The 21,090-nt window shown below is 39.0% G+C and overlaps 1 protein-coding gene and 1 long non-coding RNA gene across 8 annotated transcripts in view; both read left to right on the top strand.

The window, feature by feature from the left end:
- The window catches only part of foxn2a (forkhead box N2a), a 69,905-nt gene that overhangs the window by 31,566 nt on the left and 17,249 nt on the right, over nucleotides 1–21,090 (top strand). For 4 of the 7 annotated variants that reach the window (XM_077217394.1, XM_077217396.1, XM_077217391.1 and 1 more), the window contains one exon: nucleotides 11,928–12,478. In XM_077217394.1, coding sequence (XP_077073509.1) covers nucleotides 11,945–12,478 — 534 coding nt within the window. In that variant the 5' untranslated portion in view covers nucleotides 11,928–11,944. Of the gene's footprint in view, nucleotides 1–5,631; nucleotides 5,798–11,927; nucleotides 12,479–21,090 lie in introns of those variants that run through there. The other 3 variants (XM_077217395.1, XM_077217392.1, XM_077217397.1) reach the window with 2 other exon arrangements.
- On the top strand, nucleotides 12,705–19,318 carry LOC143724405 (uncharacterized). Its single transcript, XR_013197362.1, has 7 exons — nucleotides 12,705–12,800; nucleotides 14,474–14,512; nucleotides 14,549–14,838; nucleotides 17,941–17,986; nucleotides 18,548–18,593; nucleotides 18,901–18,946; nucleotides 18,992–19,318. It is a non-coding gene; the product is annotated as an uncharacterized LOC143724405 (long non-coding RNA).

The following is a 21,090-nucleotide window of genomic DNA, read 5'->3' as shown; positions in this document are numbered from 1 at the left end:
GCAATTTCAAAAAAATTATAAAGAGTCTGTGTGCTAACTTTGATTATGGTTGCACTTGCACTTATTGTTTGGACTTAAGAGTTCAAGGAGTTCAGTTAGGAGGTCACACACAGCCTCAATCAGAAGTTCTGAAAGCTCTTAAATGTACAGTAAGGTCTGAAGAGACTAATGTGAAATCATACAGGAGGAAAGCCAGTCAATAAAAACCTTTTACAGTGCTTGTATATTGTTTTCTTTCAATGCATTTGATAATTCATACTCATAAAGTAGACCTGAAATGGCATGCATTAGAAGATTATTAGTTAAAACCTTGCAAAATGCACCTGCATACTATTTTTCCAGTCATGAATTTTGTCATTGTGGATTTCTGAAAAATTGTGCAAAAATCTCGTCTCGTCTCGTTCTCGTGAACCCAATCTCGTGTCTCGTCTCGTCTCGTGAGATAAGCGTCTCGTCACACCCTATTAATGACTAATAATTTCAATCAATGTATTATAGTGGAAACAATACTTTAAAAAGAGAAGCAAGCTTTTTGACAAGAGACGTTATGTTTCCGACACAAGACGAGAGTGTGTGCGTCGCTCTCGCCTCACTGATCGTTATTGAAAATTAGCAACAATTGGGGGTGGGAAGGTGACATTGTGTACGTGCGTTTTGTACTCACTGTCTTTGACTTTGACTTTCAAAACCCCGGAAAAAAAAAACAGTTTTGGGGATCTTGCACATTGCACATCGTGAACCCTACTCGGAAATGAGTTTTTCATTTTTAACGTCCGTTTCCATCGTCCCAATGTCAATGTTTTTTTTTTAATGCACTGAAAAAACAAAAAGTAAATGTATTTAATTTTTCCTTTGCAAGTTTTTGCACAGATTTTTTACAAGTAAATTTCACATAGCATGAAATGAAGTAAAATCTACTTAACTAAGTTAAGTAAAATTAACAAAGTAAATTAACAAAAATAAGTAGGCTAACTTTAACTTGACCAGTTCGAGTCATTTCTACTAAGTTGAAGTTTACTTTGCAATACTATTTCAAGTTATAGTATATTTACTCAAACAATATTTGAATAAAACCATGGTTTTAAAGTTTATTCTTTACTAAGAACATCTAAGTAAATAATACAGTAGATCCTGTAGACAGCATATATACATAATAAAAGAAATGTGGTACACAACAGCAAGTTACTAAACCTAAAAACAAAAGCAATGATGAAACAGTGTAAATACAGCTGGAAAACAGTGAAAAATGCAACCTTATTAATTATTCATGCCGCAATGCATGATGGGAACACCAGTATCAGAAAGTTGACCAGGCTTTACTTAATTTTATAATGTTGATATTTACGTTCTAATTCCTACAAGCTAAATTATGAATTCACTTGAACTAACTAAGTTTTTTCTGTAGTATGTTCTTCACCACAGAATCATTTTCATCAGTGTGGGTTTTTGCTGAAATGTCTTAAATAAGGTCTGTGGTTAACACGAGCTCAGGATATTTTCACGTTTTATTCTATAATATAAAGTACATCAGTAATACCCCACTCATGCTTTTATTTTGTACATTTTTACAAATCTTGAAAACTGCAGTGGTTATAATAACTACAAAGTTACATCAACCCAGCAGAACTCTATTAAATAAGGTGACAGAAGCAGAATCCATAAGGAATGAGCAAAAAAAAAATCGCTTTTACATGTATGACCTTTCTCTGATAAAAGAACATCTTAACCGGCACAGTTGGTGTTGGATAAAAAAAAGATGTTAATTGATTTCCTTCTTTTTATTCCCAGATCTCAAAAGCGATCAGGCAGTTTTCCCAACGCATCTTTGCTCTAGTCATGGAATTCCAGGAATTCTTCATCCTGATATCAGCGGCTGATGGCGTGCTGCTATAATAAGACATAAGCAGGGACAATATATCACCTGACCTCAAACAACAGCTCTCATACTGTTGTTTCACGGCTGAGTTAAATGAGTGTCAAACTATTTTCCATGCACAGCTGTATTTTTAGTCTCGCGTCTGTAGCTCTTTTCTCTCTCTGAACTTATTAGCCTACTTCTGTGAAAGGCACGGTGCGGCGTGGGAACGCTTGTCATAATACCTGGAGTATTAGAACATGTTCTTGACGAAACGTCTTTGTGAAAGTCACAAACAGGGCTGTTTACACAGGGCTTTGAGACACACCTGTGTGTATTTGACATAGAGGTGGGACGGTCTTGTCTTCAGTGAATGAGCCGGGAGGTTCGTGGCATGATTCAGAAACACTTTAACACGTCAAAACGGCTGATAAAGGGTGTGGTGACACCCTGTAGGGCACAACGGCACATTTCTTATCTTTTAAAATGCTGCTTTCTATATCTTGCTGTGTTTGTGCTTGCTTTTTTCTTTTTTCGCTCTTTCTTTGCCCGTGCAGTTTATTATAGGGCTCAGAACTGAAACCTTGTAATGCTGGCCTCAGCGTTTCCAGGACGTATTGATCTCTGTCCATTAGAATCTCAATCCTACTCGATGAAACATCAGCCCACCTGATGCCGAGGGATAAAACGGTCCTCTTCTGATGGCTTTTTAGGTCATCGGCTTCATTTTCACATTCTTCACAGCCGTCACAGGTTGTTGACCTTGGTCAAAGCCAGCTGGATTTATGTGTCATAGACTGAAGACCAGAAATGGTCTTTCGTGGTAGTGTACAAACCTGCCTACCTTTTTGATTACTCAAATGCAAGTTATCAATAATTAACAATTACAAAATGCAGTTTACGCAGGATATATGAGCTATTATGAGGGTAGAAAGGACTTTAAAGGCTGGAGGTCCATGAATTATGGAGCAGGCTATCAGTTTTCCTCCTGTGTAAAATCTCTTCTCATGCTCCCAGATTGTAGGAAACGCTGATTTGGTTTGCCTTTAAATATTGCAAGAGATGCCTTCAATCAATAAAATGAAAGGAAATATCTGTTAAGTAGGAAACATTTTCATTAGAAGCACGCTCTATAGAAATAAAGGTTCAGTGAAGTTCTATATGGAACTTTGAGAAGGTTATGTAAATTAAAGGTTCTATATGGAACCTTTTATTCTAAGAGTGAGGACTGTCAACATATGTTAATTTAGTCCTATATTAATAGTCCTATATGGTCATTAAGTTAAAATAAATGTTCTAGTAAATGGTTAAGAATATAAACTGCCGTTTATCCTCATTTTGTTCCAAACGCTTTTGAGAAAATGTCAATGTTTTTTGTCTCTACATTGAAAGGTGATGACAATGTCCAATATTGGTGAAAAAAAAGTATTTTTTGTAGTCTGCTGAAGAAAGTAAGTCATATATGTTTGGAATGTATGGAGCCGATAAGTGGACATTTATTATAGAAAAAATATGAGATAAAAATAATGGGAGAAATTGTCAATGTTTTTGTTTTTGCACAAACTTTTGAGAGGGAATGCTAAATCATTGAAATATTATTTGTCCTCCCATCTCATATTTTTCCATCACCAGAACTTTTAGCTTTCCTGAAGAAACTTTGCGTTCACTTGCAAACAGTTTTTGGGGGAACGCAAAAATGTGCAAGTTAATGAAAAAGCATTGACACATAATTCAATGCTTGTAATTCAATCCCCCCCATCACCATAACTTTTGCATTGCCCTGAGAAACTCTGCGTTCTCTTGGGGAACTCCAAAGTTTTGCAAGCAAATTCACACTTTCTGGGGGGGGGGATGCAAAGATTCTCCAAACTATTGAAATAAATCTCGTATTTTTTCGATCACTAAAACTTTTGCATTCCCCTGAGAAACTGCATTCTCTCATTAAAAAAAAAAAAAAAGCGTTAATGGGAGAAACGTTTTGCGAATGAACGCTAAAGCACTGTTTTAATTTTTCCTCGCATATGTTTTTCATCACTAGGTGCCTTTAGGGGCAACATGAAACGATGACAGGATTTTCATTTTTAACGGAACCGTCCCTTTAAAAACTATTACATGCAAACATTTTGTTTGAGAACCGAATTAATTTTTTAATCTGTTTCTTTATAATGGAAAAAGGTTCTTTAGATTTTAAAAATGTTTTTCACACTTGGAAAAAAAAATTATTTTAAGAATTGTTGACTGAAAGGTTCTTTAAGGAACCAAAAATGGTTCTTCCATGACATCACTTGGAAAACTAAATGCATTTTTAAGATTTTGCTGAAAATAATCATTGCAGAAAAGAAGCTGCCGCTTTAAGGCTGGAAGAGATTGAAAGGAAGCCGTGTCTGGCACCTGCCTCCCTCTCTCTGAATGAAAGGCTTGGCATTGAATGGGAATTTTAACTTGCAGATAAGCCGGTGGCATCTCTGTGATCAGGCCCTGGTGTCGTCTTCCCCACTACAACCATCCCTCATTAGCGCTCGCTCTCCCTCCCTCACAAGTGTGTCATTACCGGCCGCCGCTTTGATGCCGTTTGATAAGAGCACAGATAATTATGATAATCACAACGGCAATGATAATCGACTATGAGCTAATGACATAAAAACCACTTCCCCTGGTTGCTCGACGGCGGTGCTCAAATGTAGTGGCCGTCTCAAATTGTAAAGTAAGTGTGTTGTGCTTTTATGGGCCACCGGCTCCCATGCTACTTCCCAGCAGCACCTGGGAGTATTAGGGCTACGCTGCTCGGTTCAGGTCAGAGTTTGTGTTGCTAATGGGGGTTAATGAACTACCCAGAGGCTATAGAGCGGAGCGCGATTGAAGTTAATGGGTTAACAGGAGCAGCCTTGTGTGTATGGTAATGACACTGGCGAGTTAAGGGTGCTTAGACGATTACAACACAGTAAAGGCAACGAGTCTCATCAACATGTCTAGTAAAACAAACCGTTATGCATGCTTGACTGTCTGCATTTCCAAAAGGTGAACGTGCCACACACACAGACTCTGAGCATTGCATTTTTCAATGTTCTGTTTTAGTTATATATATATATATTTTTTTTTTATTATTTTTATATATATATATATATATATATATATATATATATATATATATATATATTATATATATATATATATATATATATATATATATTATATATATATTATATATATATATATATATATATATATATATATATTTTGTTTTTTATTGTTCATTTTTTAATATTTTTAATCATTTGTAATGCTATAATTAATAATTATATTTTTTTGGTTTTATTATTTATGAATTGTTTTATAGTATTTGTTTCTTTTTTAAATTATTTTATTTAAATTTTGTATTTTTGTTGTTTTGATTTTTCCTTTTTTGTTTAATTTTAAAAGCTATTATTTTTGTTTTATTTACATTTTGTATTTTTTGTTTTATTTGATTTATTTTAAGCTTCGTTTTGAGAATTTTTGATGTGCATCTCAGAACATACTTTTTATTTTTTTATTTTTGTGCCCTGGCTCTGACTTTCTCAAACCTTCTGAAGGAAGATTTCTGAGTGAGTTTTGGGCTTTGGGGAGAAGCTTTGCTTTAACGCAATCGGGCAGTTCTGTTGCTGCCTGACATGTCTGATAACTCCACTTTCCTGAGAGTTATGATTCATCATGCACTGCTTATGACTTATTTATTAATTTTACTGTTTCCATGGCGCTCCTCTCAACCTTTCATTTGCTCACTCATTCTCCGCTAGCTCTTTTCCAGTTGCCTCTCCATGTTCTTCTCTCCGAGGGACGTGTTCTCCTTTGACCAGGGTTGAAATGCTGCCCCGTCTGAGTCTGTCTGTTCCTTCAGCTGTTGGTCTTCTCTGGACCTGATGTTCCTCTGATGCTCCAAGTGCTCAAGTTTACCAGTTTTTGGTAAAACAAGGAATTGTAATATCAATTTTTTTGTTTTTCTCCCAAAGAAACTTATTTTGCTCTCACATATAGGCTGGAATAATAGTGTGCTACTCAATTCAATTCAAATCAAATTTATTTGTATAGCGCTCTTCACAATATTGTTTCAAAGCAGCTTTACAGAAAGTGCATTTCAGAAATGTACAAAGAAAAATACAGTTAGTTAATGCAAATGCATAGTATATACTGCAGTGTTTCCTACAGAATTGTAATGTTTGCTTTTCATTTATTACTTAAAGCCCACTGTAAGTACTTGGATACCACAGCAAAAATCTAAATTTTTATAATTAAAGATTATTTAAGACAAGTGAACAGTCACTAATAAAATTAGAACTAATACACAAATTACAAGCATAGATAAATACAATGTGACAAATAAAGTGAGGTCTTGGAGTAGTATTGAAATGTAATCATTAAAGGCAAAATAACACTATAATGTTCATTGTATGAAGTAAATATAGATAAATTTTTGTTAAAGCTGTCTTTTGTTGTTTGAATAACGTTAATGACAGACAGCAGCAGATTTTAATAGGCTACTGTCACTTTAAGACCTCATGCACGGACCCAATATAATGATACACATCCCATTTTTTTCTCAACTGTTTACGTTCTGACAATGTTTACGCGAATAATTATACTTGCATATACTGTTTATCGGCTACTATATAGTATAGACGTGTGATTTTCAGATGCACACAATGTCTTGTTGAACGATTAACTGCAAGAAACAAATCCTACGAGTCATTTGTTCTTGAATTGGAATCGATTACCGTGTTTTTGATTCACTAAAAATAACCAGCTCTGGGTCGTTATGTATATTTTTGTGTGTGTGTAGCTCGCAAGGAAAAATGCAATAGAAAGATGCTTTTTCTCTCCGTTTATTACAGCCTTTTGATCTCTTTTGGCAAATAACGAGTCACAAAAATATGTTTTGTTTGTCACACTTGAAATATAAGGTCAAATTTAGCAGTTGCATTGTGGGATGCAATTCGCTCTTTTTTCTATACCGCACATATACTCTAGACAAAAATTCATCCAGGTATTTCATGCATACAGAAAATGTATTGTGCATTGAGTGCAAAATAGTACTAGCAGTTTGATCGTACATCATTGCAAATGAGTGAAACACACTGTGATTGGAAAGTCTCTTCTAGTATTAAGCATCTGAAACTAACCAAAAGCCCCGTTCACACCGCCAGCGACACGCAGCGACAAAGCGACATGATCCCATTCATTTCAATGGAGCGCTGGCGACTTCCGGCGACACGAGCGACATTGACCGTTGGCGACAGAATGTGGGCGTGTCAAGCGACAAGAGACAAGCGACAAAAGTTGAGAAATTTCAACTTTATGCAAATGTGAAGCGATTTTCGCGAGCGACAACCAATAGGAAAGAAGCCTTTCAGTGGAGCTCACGTCACCGTCTCGAGTGCAGGCAAGACAGAACAGTTCGAGGACGATTTCAGTGTTTCATATCATTTGACTGTACCACATATATGGATATAATAAAATGATGCATGGAAAAGAAACTGTCGACAGTCTCAGTGAGTTTAATTCATACATTTATAGTTCGAGTAGTGTAGTTCTATGATGCAAGTTTAGCACTGCTGCAGTTCATTTTACAGTTTCCCCTGCATTATGTTGTCAATTAGGGACAAGAAAATTGATTATGTGTCAAATTCAAATGACGTTTTAGTAATTTATGACAGTATGAGTGAGTTTTATTTGTTGATTGATTGATCGTTAATCTAGTAAATTATTTAATCTACTGAACACTGTTGTGGTAACATAAAAACACTCTCCCAGCATATAACAGCATATACTGTTTCTTTTGAGCCTAATTCATAGTCAAATTAAAATCGTATAGTTGTATATATCACTTGTGATGGTATTTTGTATAGATATGGCCAGACGTGCAGTCTACCAATAATATCAGAGCGACAGCACTACGGACGCCCACAAGCGACTTCACAGTACAGAGCCGAGCGACATACAGCGACAAAGTCGCTGGCAGTGTGAACGGGGCTTAACAGTGTTGCGTGTTTCTGTAAAAACTTCTGAAGTTGTTGTTTTATTCATGACCCGTACCAGACTGGTCCTGTCTGACCTAGTTCAGCATTAAAAACACTGGTAAAACCTCCTCCTCAGAGAGATCTACGCCCCACACACACCCCACACCGTCTGGTGTCAGTGTACGAGTGGCGTGTGTATGATCCACACGAGAGTGATGGCTTAACTGGATGGACTTTCCCTGCTCTTATTCAATCCAGTGTCTAATCCGCCCTCCTAATTGAACTGACAGAGCGGTTGTCATGGTGACGTCGGGGCACGGATTTGAGCATGGTGTGACTAGACGATAGGGATTTGCCAATTCGCTTGACGCCATTGACCCGCTTTCTGCTGTAATGCCACGGCTGGGGCTCATCTGTCCCTTTTACATTAATATATTTGTTTTGTGCAGTTCAACTTAATGGTGTGCAACTGTTGGAGCACAACTACAGATGATGCTCTGTTAATGCCGTCATATGGCTTCACGCTTCATGCTATTGTTTCAGTGTTTCATTATTAATTGTGCGCCAAAACCTAAAATAAATTCAAATAAAAATAAATAATGAATTGTTACATAAAATAATTAATAAACATATAAAAAATACAACTTTTAACATTTTGAAAAATAATAATAAAATATATCCTAAAATAAAATATACAAATAAAAATAAAATGAGTGAATAAAACAAAAGCAAAATAAATAAATAAATAAATAAAATTAATCTGATCTGGATCACATTTGTGTGGATGCTCTAAAGCCAGATCAGATGAATTTTATTTATTTATTTTTGCTTTTGTTTTTCAAAATGTTAAATGATGTTTTTTTAATGTTTATTAATTATTATTATTTTATATTATTTATTTTTATTTATTTTAGGTTTTGGCGTATAATTAAGAATAATACTCTGAAACAATATCATGAAATGTAGAACCATTTGATGGCATTTTTAAAATTATTTATTTTATTTATTTTTTAATATTCATTTGTATATTTTATTTTATTTTATTATTTTTTTATATTTATTTCTTATTTTTTGTTTAAATTTAGTTATTTTTGTTTATTTTATTATTTAGTTTTTTAAAGTTTAAATTTTGTATTTTTATGTACATATTTTCTAGTTGTATTATTTTATATTTTATTAATTTGTTTTTGTTTTAATTTGTTTATTTATATATATATATATATATATATATTTATATATATATATATATATATATATATATATATATATATATATATATATATATATATATATAGTGTGTGTGTAGTAATAAGAATAATTAAGAATATTACTCTGAAACATCCACACCATTGCAATCCAAACCTGATGGATAGTGATTACAACAAAATTCCCACTGAACTGTTTCATACAAATGCAAATATCCGGCAGCGATGCTCTTCTGCTTTTATAGGCAATAGGTTGCCAAAGCAACACTGTCACCTCTCTTTCCTCGATAATGGATGAGCGGAGACGCACTGCTCTCTGGTGTGTTTCTCCACTGGTAGTGAGCAGCCGATTCCCTCCTCAGCCAGTGGCGTGGATGGTTCCTCTGGTGGATGGATAACTAGCGGCTGCGTAAGGAGGTGGGCGGTGATGAGAATGAGACCGGGTCATCTCAGACACACTCAAGAAACCTCAAAAACCCTCAGACACAAGAGCTCCTTCACTGCGATCGCTGAATGACTGCGAGAAATACCAGCAGATGAGGCGTTCTCAGAGGCATTTCTCAGAAAGAAAAGAGATTATTGGATGGGAACGAGGGAGATTAGAGTAGAGAATGTAGCTCAGAGCTTAAAAAATGGTTGTGAAAAAGGTTGAATTAACTAATGATCAATGGCAAATCATTAGTTAATTCGATGAATTTTATTTATTTATTCATATACGATGAATTTTATTTATTTATTTTTGCTTTTGTTTTTCAAAATGTTAAATGATGTTTTTTTAATGTTTATTAATTATTATTATTTTATATTATTTATTTTTATTTATTTTAGGTTTTGGCGTATAATTAAGAATAATACTCTGAAACAATATCATGAAATGTAGAACCATTTGATGGCATTTTTAAAATTATTTATTTTATTTATTTTTTAATATTCATTTGTATATTTTATTTTATTTTATTATTTTTTTATATTTATTTCTTATTTTTTGTTTAAATTTAGTTATTTTTGTTTATTTTATTATTTAGTTTTTTAAAGTTTAAATTTTGTATTTTTATGTACATATTTTCTAGTTGTATTATTTTATATTTTATTAATTTGTTTTTGTTTTAATTTGTTTATTTATATATATATATATATATATATATATATTTATATATATATATATATATATATATATATATATATATATATATATATATATATATATATATATATATAGTGTGTGTGTGTAGTAATAAGAATAATTAAGAATATTACTCTGAAACATCCACACCATTGCAATCCAAACCTGATGGATAGTGATTACAACAAAATTCCCACTGAACTGTTTCATACAAATGCAAATATCCGGCAGCGATGCTCTTCTGCTTTTATAGGCAATAGGTTGCCAAAGCAACACTGTCACCTCTCTTTCCTCGATAATGGATGAGCGGAGACGCACTGCTCTCTGGTGTGTTTCTCCACTGGTAGTGAGCAGCCGATTCCCTCCTCAGCCAGTGGCGTGGATGGTTCCTCTGGTGGATGGATAACTAGCGGCTGCGTAAGGAGGTGGGCGGTGATGAGAATGAGACCGGGTCATCTCAGACACACTCAAGAAACCTCAAAAACCCTCAGACACAAGAGCTCCTTCACTGCGATCGCTGAATGACTGCGAGAAATACCAGCAGATGAGGCGTTCTCAGAGGCATTTCTCAGAAAGAAAAGAGATTATTGGATGGGAACGAGGGAGATTAGAGTAGAGAATGTAGCTCAGAGCTTAAAAAATGGTTGTGAAAAAGGTTGAATTAACTAATGATCAATGGCAAATCATTAGTTTGCCATGAGTCTGACAACAATCTGCCATGAGATTGATCAGTTCTCTTCACCAGTAATGTTATTTGTTTTGGATAGTCTTCATATAATTGTGAAAAGAGTTTTCTTCCCATTCCTATTTTTTGTTCGTACTTGAATTGGTTTATCACTGTTTGCATGAGTTTGATCTGATGCACTGATCTTAAAATGTGATCCTAAATCTGATACCGATAAGCTAATAATTATTTTCATGTAATGGCCAGTACTTTTTTGTGTAAAAAAAATAATAAAAATAAAATATTAATAATAATGAAATATTAGTCATTAGAATATTATTATGCACAAATATTTGAAAGTATATACATATTTGAAAGTATAAAATATGGATATTTATTGCTAAATATATTGAATTTAATTGTGCTAATTTGTTCATTTAAATTGGCATTTAACAGTTACTAATTTATTAGTGTTAAAGTTTAAGCAACTTCATGCACGTTCTTGATGATGGCAAAGAAGGTCATCTAAAAATAGATGGAAATTAGCATGCACAATTAAATATTCAATATTAACTTGCACTAATAAAATTAGAGAGAAAAACACACTGGTATTGGCCAATAATCAATATAGCAGAGATGTATTGTGCATAAATAGTTTGATCAATCGCATAGTTGCAATATTTGGGATTGCACTAAACAGATTAATAATTTTCTTCACAATCACTATTTTTTGTGTTTGCACTGCAACTGTTGTTTTATTAATTTTTTATATTCTTTTTATTAAACATTTTAGTTATTTCAAACAAAACATGCTAAAACAAAGCACAGAAAACTATATTAATAACCATATCTATGGGCATGTGGACAATTTACATACAGCATCTGGTCATATGGTTGTACATACATTTTATCCAGTTTGTGTTTTATGACCTTATAATCTTCAGACACTTTAAAATTGTGGTTTTAATTCTGATTCATTCACTTCATCCGTTCTGTATTTTCTAATAGGTTTAAATGATTTTTCTATCAGATTACCTTTTTTGTGTTGCCACATTCCTTTATCTCACTTATTTATTCCTCTTCTCAGCAGACGTCCTTGATTTAATGGGTCCAATCATCGGGATGTCGCCGGATAAGAAAGCAGAATCCCCGGGTGTTTCGGGGGAGCGGACGGGCCTGCGCGGGGTTTGTGGGACGTTGCCTGAAGCTGAGTGTGCCGCCAGTCCTCTCGCCACCAGCGTGGACCGCAGCTCCAGCTCAGGAGACGAAGAACTCACCAACCTCAACTGGCTCCACGAGAACCTGCTCCAGAACTTCACGCTGGGAGGCGCCGAGGCCCAGCCGAGCCCGAGTCCACTGTTCGACATCGAGGGGAACCACGGCCGATCCGTCAGCTCCTCGACGGCTTCGCTCGGGGGAGAGGCCATGAAGTCCAAGCCACCGTTCTCCTTCTCCCTGCTCATATACATGGCCATCGAGCAGTCTCCCAGCAAGTCTCTGCCGGTGAAGGACATCTACGGCTGGATCCTGGAGCACTTCCCTTATTTCTCCAGCGCCCCCACTGGCTGGAAGAACTCGGTGCGGCACAACCTCTCCCTCAACAAGTGCTTCCGCAAGGTGGAGAGGAGCCTTGGGAAGGTGAGCATCGCAAAGCTAACTAGTTAGTTGTGGTTTTTGTTGAATTTATTTATTTAAATTCAATTGTGACACTATGTAGTACATGTGCTAATATATAAAATAAACAGGCAGGCAGACAAACAAACAACCCACAAAAGTCAATTCTGATAACTCGTGTGTGCGTGTGTGTTTGTGCGCGTGTCTGTGTATGTTTGTGTTGGTTTATATTACATTGTTGGGACCAGCGGATCCCAATGGGTACAAAAGCGTATAAATCATACAGAATGAGTTTTTTTGAAAATGTAAAAATGCAGTAAGTTTTGTGTGATGGGTAGGTTTAGGGGTCGGGTGTGTATGTGTGTTGTGTGATGGGTAGGTTTAGGGGTCGGGTGTGTATGTGTGTTGTGTGTGTGATGGGTAGGTTTAGGGGTCGGTGTGTATGTGTGTTGTGTGTGTGATGGGTAGGTTTAGGGGTCGGGTGTGTATGTGTGTTGTGTGATGGGTAGGTTTAGGGGTCGGGTGTGTATGTGTGTTGTGTTGTGTGATGGATAGGTTTAGGGGTCGGTGTGTATGTGTGTTGTGTGTGTGATGGGTAGGTTTAGGGGTCGGGTGTGTATGTGTGTTGTGTGATGGGTAGGTTTAGGGGTCGGGTGTGTATGTGTGTTGTGTGTGTGATGGGTAGGTTTAGGGGTCGGTGTGTATGTGTGTTGTGTGTGTGATGGGTAGGTTTAGGGGTCGGGTGTGTATGTGTGTTGTGTGATGGGTAGGTTTAGGGGTCGGGTGTGTATGTGTGTTGTGTTGTGTGATGGATAGGTTTAGGGGTCGGGTGTGTATGTGTGTTGTGTGTGTGATGGGTAGGTTTAGGGGTCGGGTGTGTATGTGTGTTGTGTGTGTGATGGGTAGGTTTAGGGGTCGGTGTGTATGTGTGTTGTGTGTGTGTGATGGGTAGGTTTAGGGGTCGGGTGTGTATGTGTGTTGTGTGTGTGATGGGTAGGTTTAGGGGTCGGGTGTGTACGTGTGTTGTGTGTTATGGGTAGGTTTAGGGGTCGGGTGTGTACGTGTGTTGTGTGTGTGATGGGTAGGTTTAGGGGTCGGGTGTGTATGTGTGTTGTGTGTGTGATGAGTAGGTTTAGGGGTCGGGTGTGTATGTGTGTTGTGTGTGTGATGAGTAGGTTTAGGGGTCGGGTGTGTATGTGTGTTGTGTGTGTGATGGGTAGGTTTAGGGGTCGGTGTGTATGTGTGTGATGGGTAGGTTTAGGGGTCGGGTGTGTATGTGTGTTGTGTGTGTGATGGGTAGGTTTAGGGGTCGGGTGTGTATGTGTGTTGTGTGTGTGATGGGTAGGTTTAGGGGTCGGGTTTGTACGTGTGTTGTGTGTGATGGGTAGGTTTAGGGGTCGGGTGTGTACGTGTGTACGTGTGTTGTGTGTGTGATGGGTAGGTTTAGGGGTCAGGTGTGTATGTGTGTTGTGTGTGTGATGGGTAGGTTTAGGGGTCGGGTGTGTTGTGTGTGATGGGTAAGTTTAGGGGTCGGTGTGTATGTGTGTTGTGTGTGTGATGGGTAGGTTTAGTGGTCGGGTGTGTATGTTTGTTGTGTTGTGTGATGGGTAGGTTTAGGGGTCGGGTGTGTATGTGTGTTGTGTGTGTGTGATGGGTAGGTTTAGGGGTCGGGTGTGTATGTGTGTTGTGTGTGTGATGGGTAGGTTTAGGGGTCGGGTGTGTATGTGTGTTGTGTGTGTGATGGGTAGGTTTAGGGGTCGGGTGTGTATGTGTGTTGTTTGTGATGGGTAGGTTTAGGGGTCGGGTGTGTTTTTGTGTTGTGTGTGTGATGGGTAGGTTTAAGGGTCGGTGTGTATGTGTGTTGTGTGTGTGATGGGTAGGTTTAGGGGTCGGGTGTGTATGTGTGTTGTGTGTGTGATGGGTAGGTTTAGGGGTCGGGTGTGTATGTGTGTTGTTTGTGATGGGTAGGTTTAGGGGTCGGGTGTGTATGTGTGTTGTGTGTGTGATGGGTAGGTTTAGGGGTCGGTGTGTATGTGTGTTGTGTTGTGTGATGTGTAGGTTTAGGGGTCGGTGTGTTGTGTGTGTGATGGGTAGGTTTAGGGGTCGGTGTGTATGTGTGTTGTGTGATGGGTAGGTTTAGGGGTCGGGTGTGTATGTGTGTTGTGTGATGGGTAGGTTTAGGGGTCGGTGTGTATGTGTGTTGTGTGTGTGATGGGTAGGTTTAGGGGTCGGTGTGTATGTGTGTTGTGTGATGGGTAGGTTTAGGGGTCGGGTGTGTGTGTGTGTTGTGTGATGGGTAGGTTTAGGGGTCGGTGTGTATGTGTGTTGTGTGTGTGATGGGTAGGTTTAGGGGTCGGTGTGTATGTGTGTTGTGTGATGGGTAGGTTTAGGGGTCGGGTGTGTATTAGTGCTGCCGCGATTAGTCGACTTAGTCGACGTAATCGACCATGCAAATGAGTCGACGGCAATTTTTTTAGTCGACGTGTCGTTTTACTATTGACCGCCTATTTATTTTTGGTCTCCCGTCTCAAACGGCTGACTTTAATTCACCTCCACACAGCAGTCTGTGCGCCGTGCGCGGCCTGCTGGTTAATCTGCTATCCTCTTCCTTCACGTTCCCGCCCCGCCTTCACTGCTTTGATATGAAAAATTGCGGAGGCAGGTGACGGTGCTTTCAAAGTGGGCTCGTTTGCTGCGGTCCGAGCGCGATTGTTCCCGGCGCCCCCCGCAGCGTTGGTCTGTTTCACACTCAACTTAATTCTATCGAACACTGGTGCGTTTGCGTGCATATTATGCCATCGCAAACGTGCACGGCGCATGATAGAAAACAGAACGCGGGTCAGTATTGTGTTTTTCAAACGGACTCTTTTGAGGAGACAATGGATTTCCAAATGTGTTGCCCTGATTCCACGCGCAAAGCACGAATACACTGCAGGCTCACTCTCGCTCGTATCCAAGGTAAATCATCAACACTATCATCCCTTACATATGTTTTTTTAACTAAATACATCATAATAAGCTAAAACGCATGCGCAGGTTACTTTACTTCCTGAACAAGTGCGCACCTGAGTCCGTGTTATTTTCACATTCACGCAAACCGCGGCACGGGCCCGCCATGCACGCAAGTGTAAACGCGAGCTGCATATCTGCCAGCCTGCTTTCAGCGCGACTCATTATTAGGCAGAGCTATGCGTAGTGGGCTAGACTCTTTCAATTCCAATTTATTTGTGTAGCGCTGTTCACAATATCAGAAAATGCATGTATTGCATCTACTTTACAATTCAGAGTGATGTTATCAGTTATGCATTTCAGAAATGTACATAAAAAATTTACAGTAAGCTAATAAAAATTTATTTAACAGCATAGATGAACAAAGAGCTAATTTAATTAATACATACATGTTTGTTAATAGAGGATTAGATTAGGACTCTGACTAATATGGTATAGCATAATGGAAATGCAGATAGTTAATGCTTTGATTGTTAATACTTAATGTTTTTGAACAGGTGACATTTTATGTTTTGGCCCTTCAGTTGAGTTCAAAATTAAATGGACACAATGAAATAACAAACACTTGATTTTTTAAAAAAAATTAGTCGTTTAGATTAGTCGACTAATCGAAAAATTAGTCGAAAGATTAGTCGTTAGAAAATTAGTCGTTAGTGGCAGCACTAGTGTATATGTGTGTTGTGTGTGTGATGGGTAGGTTTAGGGGTCGGTGTGTATGTGTGTTGTGTTTTGTGATGGGTAGGTTTAGGGGTCGGGTGTGTATGTGTGTTGTGTGATGGGTAGGTTTATGGGTCGGGTGTGTGTGTGTGTTGTGTGTGTGATGAGTAGGTTTAGGGGTCGGGTGTGTATGTGTGTTGTGTGTGTGATGGGTAGGTTTAGGGGTCGGGTGTGTATGTGTGTTGTGTGTGTGATGTGTAGGTTTAGGGGTCGGGTGTGTATGTGTGTTGTGTGTGTGATGGGTAGGTTTAGGGGTCGGGTGTGTATGTGTGTTGTGTGATGGGTAGGTTTAGGGGTCGGGTGTGTATGTGTGTTGTGTGTGTGATGGGTAGGTTTAGGGGTCGGTGTATGTTTGTTGTGTGATGGGTAGGTTTAGGGGTCGGGTGTGTATGTGTGTTGTGTTGTGTGATGGGTAGGTTTAGGGGTCGGGTGTGTATGTGTGTGTGATGGGTAGGTTTAGGGGTCGGGTGTGTATGTGTGTTGTGTGTGTGATGGGTAGGTTTAGGGGTCGGGTGTGTATGCGTGTTGTGTGTGTGATGGGTAGCTTTAGGGGTCGGGTGTGTATGTGTGTTGTGTGTGTGATGGGTAGGTTTAGGGGTCGGGTGTGTATGTGTGTTGTGTTGTGTGATGGGTAGGTTTTTGGTGGTCGGGTGTGTATGTGTGTTGTGTGATGGGTAGGTTTAGGGGTCGGGTGTGTATGTGTGTTGTGTGATGGGTAGGTTTAGGGGTCGGGTGTGTATGTGTGTGTGATGGGTAGGTTTAGGGGTCGGGTGTGTATGTGTGTTGTGTGATGGGTAAGTTTAGGGGTCGGGTGTGTATGTGTGTTGTGTTGTGTGATGGGTAGGTTCAGGGGTCGGGTGTGTATGTGTTTTGTGTTGTGTGATGGGTAGGTTTAGGGGTCGGGTGTGTATGTGTGTTGTGTGATGGGTAAGTTTAGGGGTCGGGTGTGTATGTGTGTTGTGTTGTGTGATGGGTAGGTTTAGGGGTCGGGTGTGTATGTGTGTTGTGTGATGGGTAAGTTTAGGGGTCGGGTGTGTATGTGTGTTGTGTTGTGTGATGGGTAAGTTTAGTGGTCGGGTGTGTATGTGTGTTGTGTGTGATGGGTAGGTTTAGGGGTCGGGTGTGTATGTGTGTTGTGTGATGGGTAAGTTTAGGGGTCGGGTGTGTATGTGTGTTGTGTTGTGTGATGGGTAGGTTTAGGGGTCGGGTGTGTATGTGTGTTGTGTGATGGGTAAGTTTAGGGGTCGGGTGTGTATGTGTGTTGTGTGATGGGTAGGTTTAGGGGTCGGGTGTGTAGGTGTGTTGTGTGATGGGTAAGTTTAGGGATCGGGTGTGTATGTGTGTTGTGTGATGGGTAGGTTTAGGGGTCGGGTGTGTTGTGTGTGTGATGGGTAGGTTTAGGGGTCTGGTGTGTGTGTTGTGTGTGTGATGGGTAGGTTTAGGGGTGTGGTGTGTGTGTGTGTGTGTGTGTGTGTGTTGTGTGTGTGTGTTGTGTGTGATGGGTAGGTTTAGGGGTCGGGTGTGTTGTGTGTGTGATGAGTTGGTTTAGGGGTCGTGTGTCTGTGTGTGTTGTGTGTGATGGGTAGGTTTAGGGGTCGGGTGTGTATGTGTGTGTTGTGTGTGATGGGTAGGTTTATGGGTCGGGTGTGTGTTGTGTGTGTGATGAGTAGGTTTAGGGGTCGGGTGTGTATGTGTGTTGTGTGTGTGATGGGTAGGTTTAGGGGTCGGGTGTGTATGTGTGTTGTGTGTGTGATGGGTAGGTTTAGGGGTCGGGTGTGTATGTGTGTTGTGTTGTGTGATGGATAGGTTTAGGGGTCGGGTGTGTATGTGTGTTGTGTGTGTGATGGGTAGGTTTAGGGGTCGGGTGTGTATGTGTGTTGTGTGTGTGATGGGTAGGTTTAGGGGTCGGGTGTGTATGTGTGTTGTGTGTGATGGGTAGGTTTAGGGGTCGGGTGTGTATGTGTGTTGTGTTTGTGATGGGTAGGTTTAGGGGTCGGGTGTGTGTGTGTGTGTGTGTGTGTGTGTGTGTGTGTGTTGTGTGTGTGTGATGAGTAGGTTTAGGGGTCGGGTGTGTATGTGTGTTGTGTTGTGTGATGTGTAGGTTTAGGGGTCGGGTGTGTATGTGTGTTGTGTGTGTGATGGGTAGGTTTAGGGGTCGGGTGTGTATGTGTGTTGTGTGTGTGATGGGTAGGTTTAGGGGTCGGGTGTGTATGTGTGTTGTGTGTGTGATGGGTAGGTTTAGGGGTCGGGTGTGTATGTGTGTTGTGTGTGTGATGTGTAGGTTTAGGGGTCGGGTGTGTATGTGTGTTGTGTGTGTGATGGGTAGGTTTAGGGGTCGGGTGTGTATGTGTGTTGTGTGATGGGTAGGTTTAGGGGTCGGGTGTGTATGTGTGTTGTGTTGTGTGATGGGTAGGTTTAGGGGTCGGGTGTGTATGTGTGTTGTGTGTGTGATGTGTAGGTTTAGGGGTCGGGTGTGTATGTGTGTTGTGTGATGGGTAGGTTTAGGGGTCGGGTGTGTATGTGTGTTGTGTGTGTGATGTGTAGGTTTAGGGGTCGGGTGTGTATGTGTGTTGTGTGATGGGTAGGTTTAGGGGTCGGGTGTGTATGTGTGTTGTGTGTGTGATGGGTAGGTTTAGGGGTCGGGTGTGTATGTGTGTTGTGTGTGTGATGTGTAGGTTTAGGGGTCGGGTGTGTATGTGTGTTGTGTGTGTGATGGGTAGGTTTAGGGGTCGGGTGTGTATGTGTGTTGTGTTGTGTGATGGGTAGGTTTAGGGGTCGGGTGTGTATGTGTGTTGTGTGTGTGATGGGTAGGTTTAGGGGTCGGGTGTGTATGTGTGTTGTGTTGTGTGATGGGTAGGTTTAGGGGTCGGGTGTGTATGTGTGTTGTGTGTGTGATGTTTAGGTTTAGGGGTCGGGTGTGTATGTGTGTTGTGTTGTGTGATGTGTAGGTTTAGGGGTCGGGTGTGTATGTGTGTTGTGTTGTGTGATGGGTAGGTTTAGTGTAAGGGGACAGAATATACAGTTTGGACAGTATAAAAACTATTATGTCTATGGAAAGTCCCCACAAAGATGGCGAACCAGACGTGTGTGTGTAAATGTAAGTGTATATAAGTGTGGTAATGGAAGCATATAAACCAGAGAGTAGCTGTTAAGTATAACAGATTTACCAATAGTAAAAACAAATAATAAGATATCACTGGAAAAGTATCAGTAACAGATGTAACAATAGCAAAATATATAAATAATAACAACAGCAATAAACTAATTTCATCAAGATTGGGGTTTGGGAGAGGGGCGAGGAAGGAGGTAAATAGAAATAATGCCAATAGCCTCGGACCGCAAGAAGCAAGGCCAAACAAATATACATGATGTGGTTGAAAACACTGAATAGTTGTCATATACGACAAGCACTGAGTGCGCCCATAGGGGTTTGTTTTACTTAGTCTAGAGAGTTAAAGCCATAAACCAAATGAACCCGCTGCAAGGGGAATCACAACACTACAAACTTTGATTTGAAGCAAAAAAGTTTTTGAAAATCGGACAAAAAGACAAAGGTGCAAGACTGTGTATTAAACTTCTTTAGTGAGGGAATGAACTACAATCCCATGAAGCATTGCAAACAACATAATGAAATAAAAAACAATGGAGAAATATAAAACTACTCTTTTAAAAATGTTGATTATATGTGTAAAAGCAATATATTGTAAGTTTTTTGCAAAATATGCATATATTGACACTATTTAAATGTTTTGAGAGTGTAGGGAGATCGACTTCATGGGAGTGGGCGGAGCTAAAGTGATATCTTTGTGTGTTTTGCTGGTCTCTCTGACTGGTAGAATTTTCTGTACAGCATCATGGGTAATATAGTTTTTCCATAAAAATTCCAGTGTTAAATAGGATTATTTGGAAAATAATGTGGGCTGACGGCTTCAGCAGAAGCAAATACCATCGATTTAACAACTTCCACGTGGTGCAGTGTTTGTAGCAAGCGTAAGTGTGACGTGAGTTTTGGCAAGGATTTCTTCTCTCCGGTGAGAAAAAGAGGTGGGGAATCCAGTCAAGGTCACGTCTCCTCCCTGAGAGCAAACACACACTCCGATAGCAGCTGAGATCCACCACACACACTCGAAACACAACACTTCTGCTTCCTCGGGCTCCTGTAGAGGCAGTCAGGGTTACTGTGGCTCCAGAAACTCGTTAGGAAGTAGAGACATGTCTGAATGTCATTATATTAGATGACAATTAAGTGTTTGTATCTGTGTGTCTCAAATGCTGCTGGATTTTTGCTGTAGTTTTTGCTTTTGGGGATTTTTAGTGGATTTGTTTTACTAGCACAGGAGTTTTCAGACGTTTTAATACCAAGGACCCCAAAATATGACGTCATAATGCAAATGAACTCATTTTGTAAAGTGTAAGGGAACGATAGCCATATTTTACGATGATATAATGTGTGTATATAATGATATAAGATGAAGTGTCATCATGTTGTGTGAAAATTAAATATCTGGCGATGTCATTGTGTTAAAGCTAAAAGCAATTGAATGCTAATATCATCTAGAACATTTTATTATGAATTCAACTGAATCTTTTTAACACTTTTACTTTTGCTTTACTGCTAAAAAAAATATAAATTAATAAATTTAGCCCATATTTAATTACCTTTATTTTAACTGAATTTATTGTTGCAGTATTTTGTTGTACAGAAAATTAAATACATTTTACCATTATGAGAAAACCTTTCGCTAATGAGATTTGCTAATGATTGTAAAATATTATGTAGATTTTTTAATGACTTCAAAATCGAACATTTGTCTTACACTTTGGTTCAAAGCATTATCAACACTTGATCTATAGTTTTATTTCAAACCAACAGACCTTTTGTTTTAAAATTTTTAATGACACTTGCTTTG

Source organism: Siphateles boraxobius, unplaced genomic scaffold (assembly GCF_051911475.1).
Source record: "Siphateles boraxobius isolate OS27281-9 unplaced genomic scaffold, OSU_SipBor_1 73, whole genome shotgun sequence".
NCBI lineage: Eukaryota > Metazoa > Chordata > Actinopteri > Cypriniformes > Leuciscidae > Siphateles > Siphateles boraxobius.
This window is presented reverse-complemented; position numbering and strand designations above follow the sequence as displayed.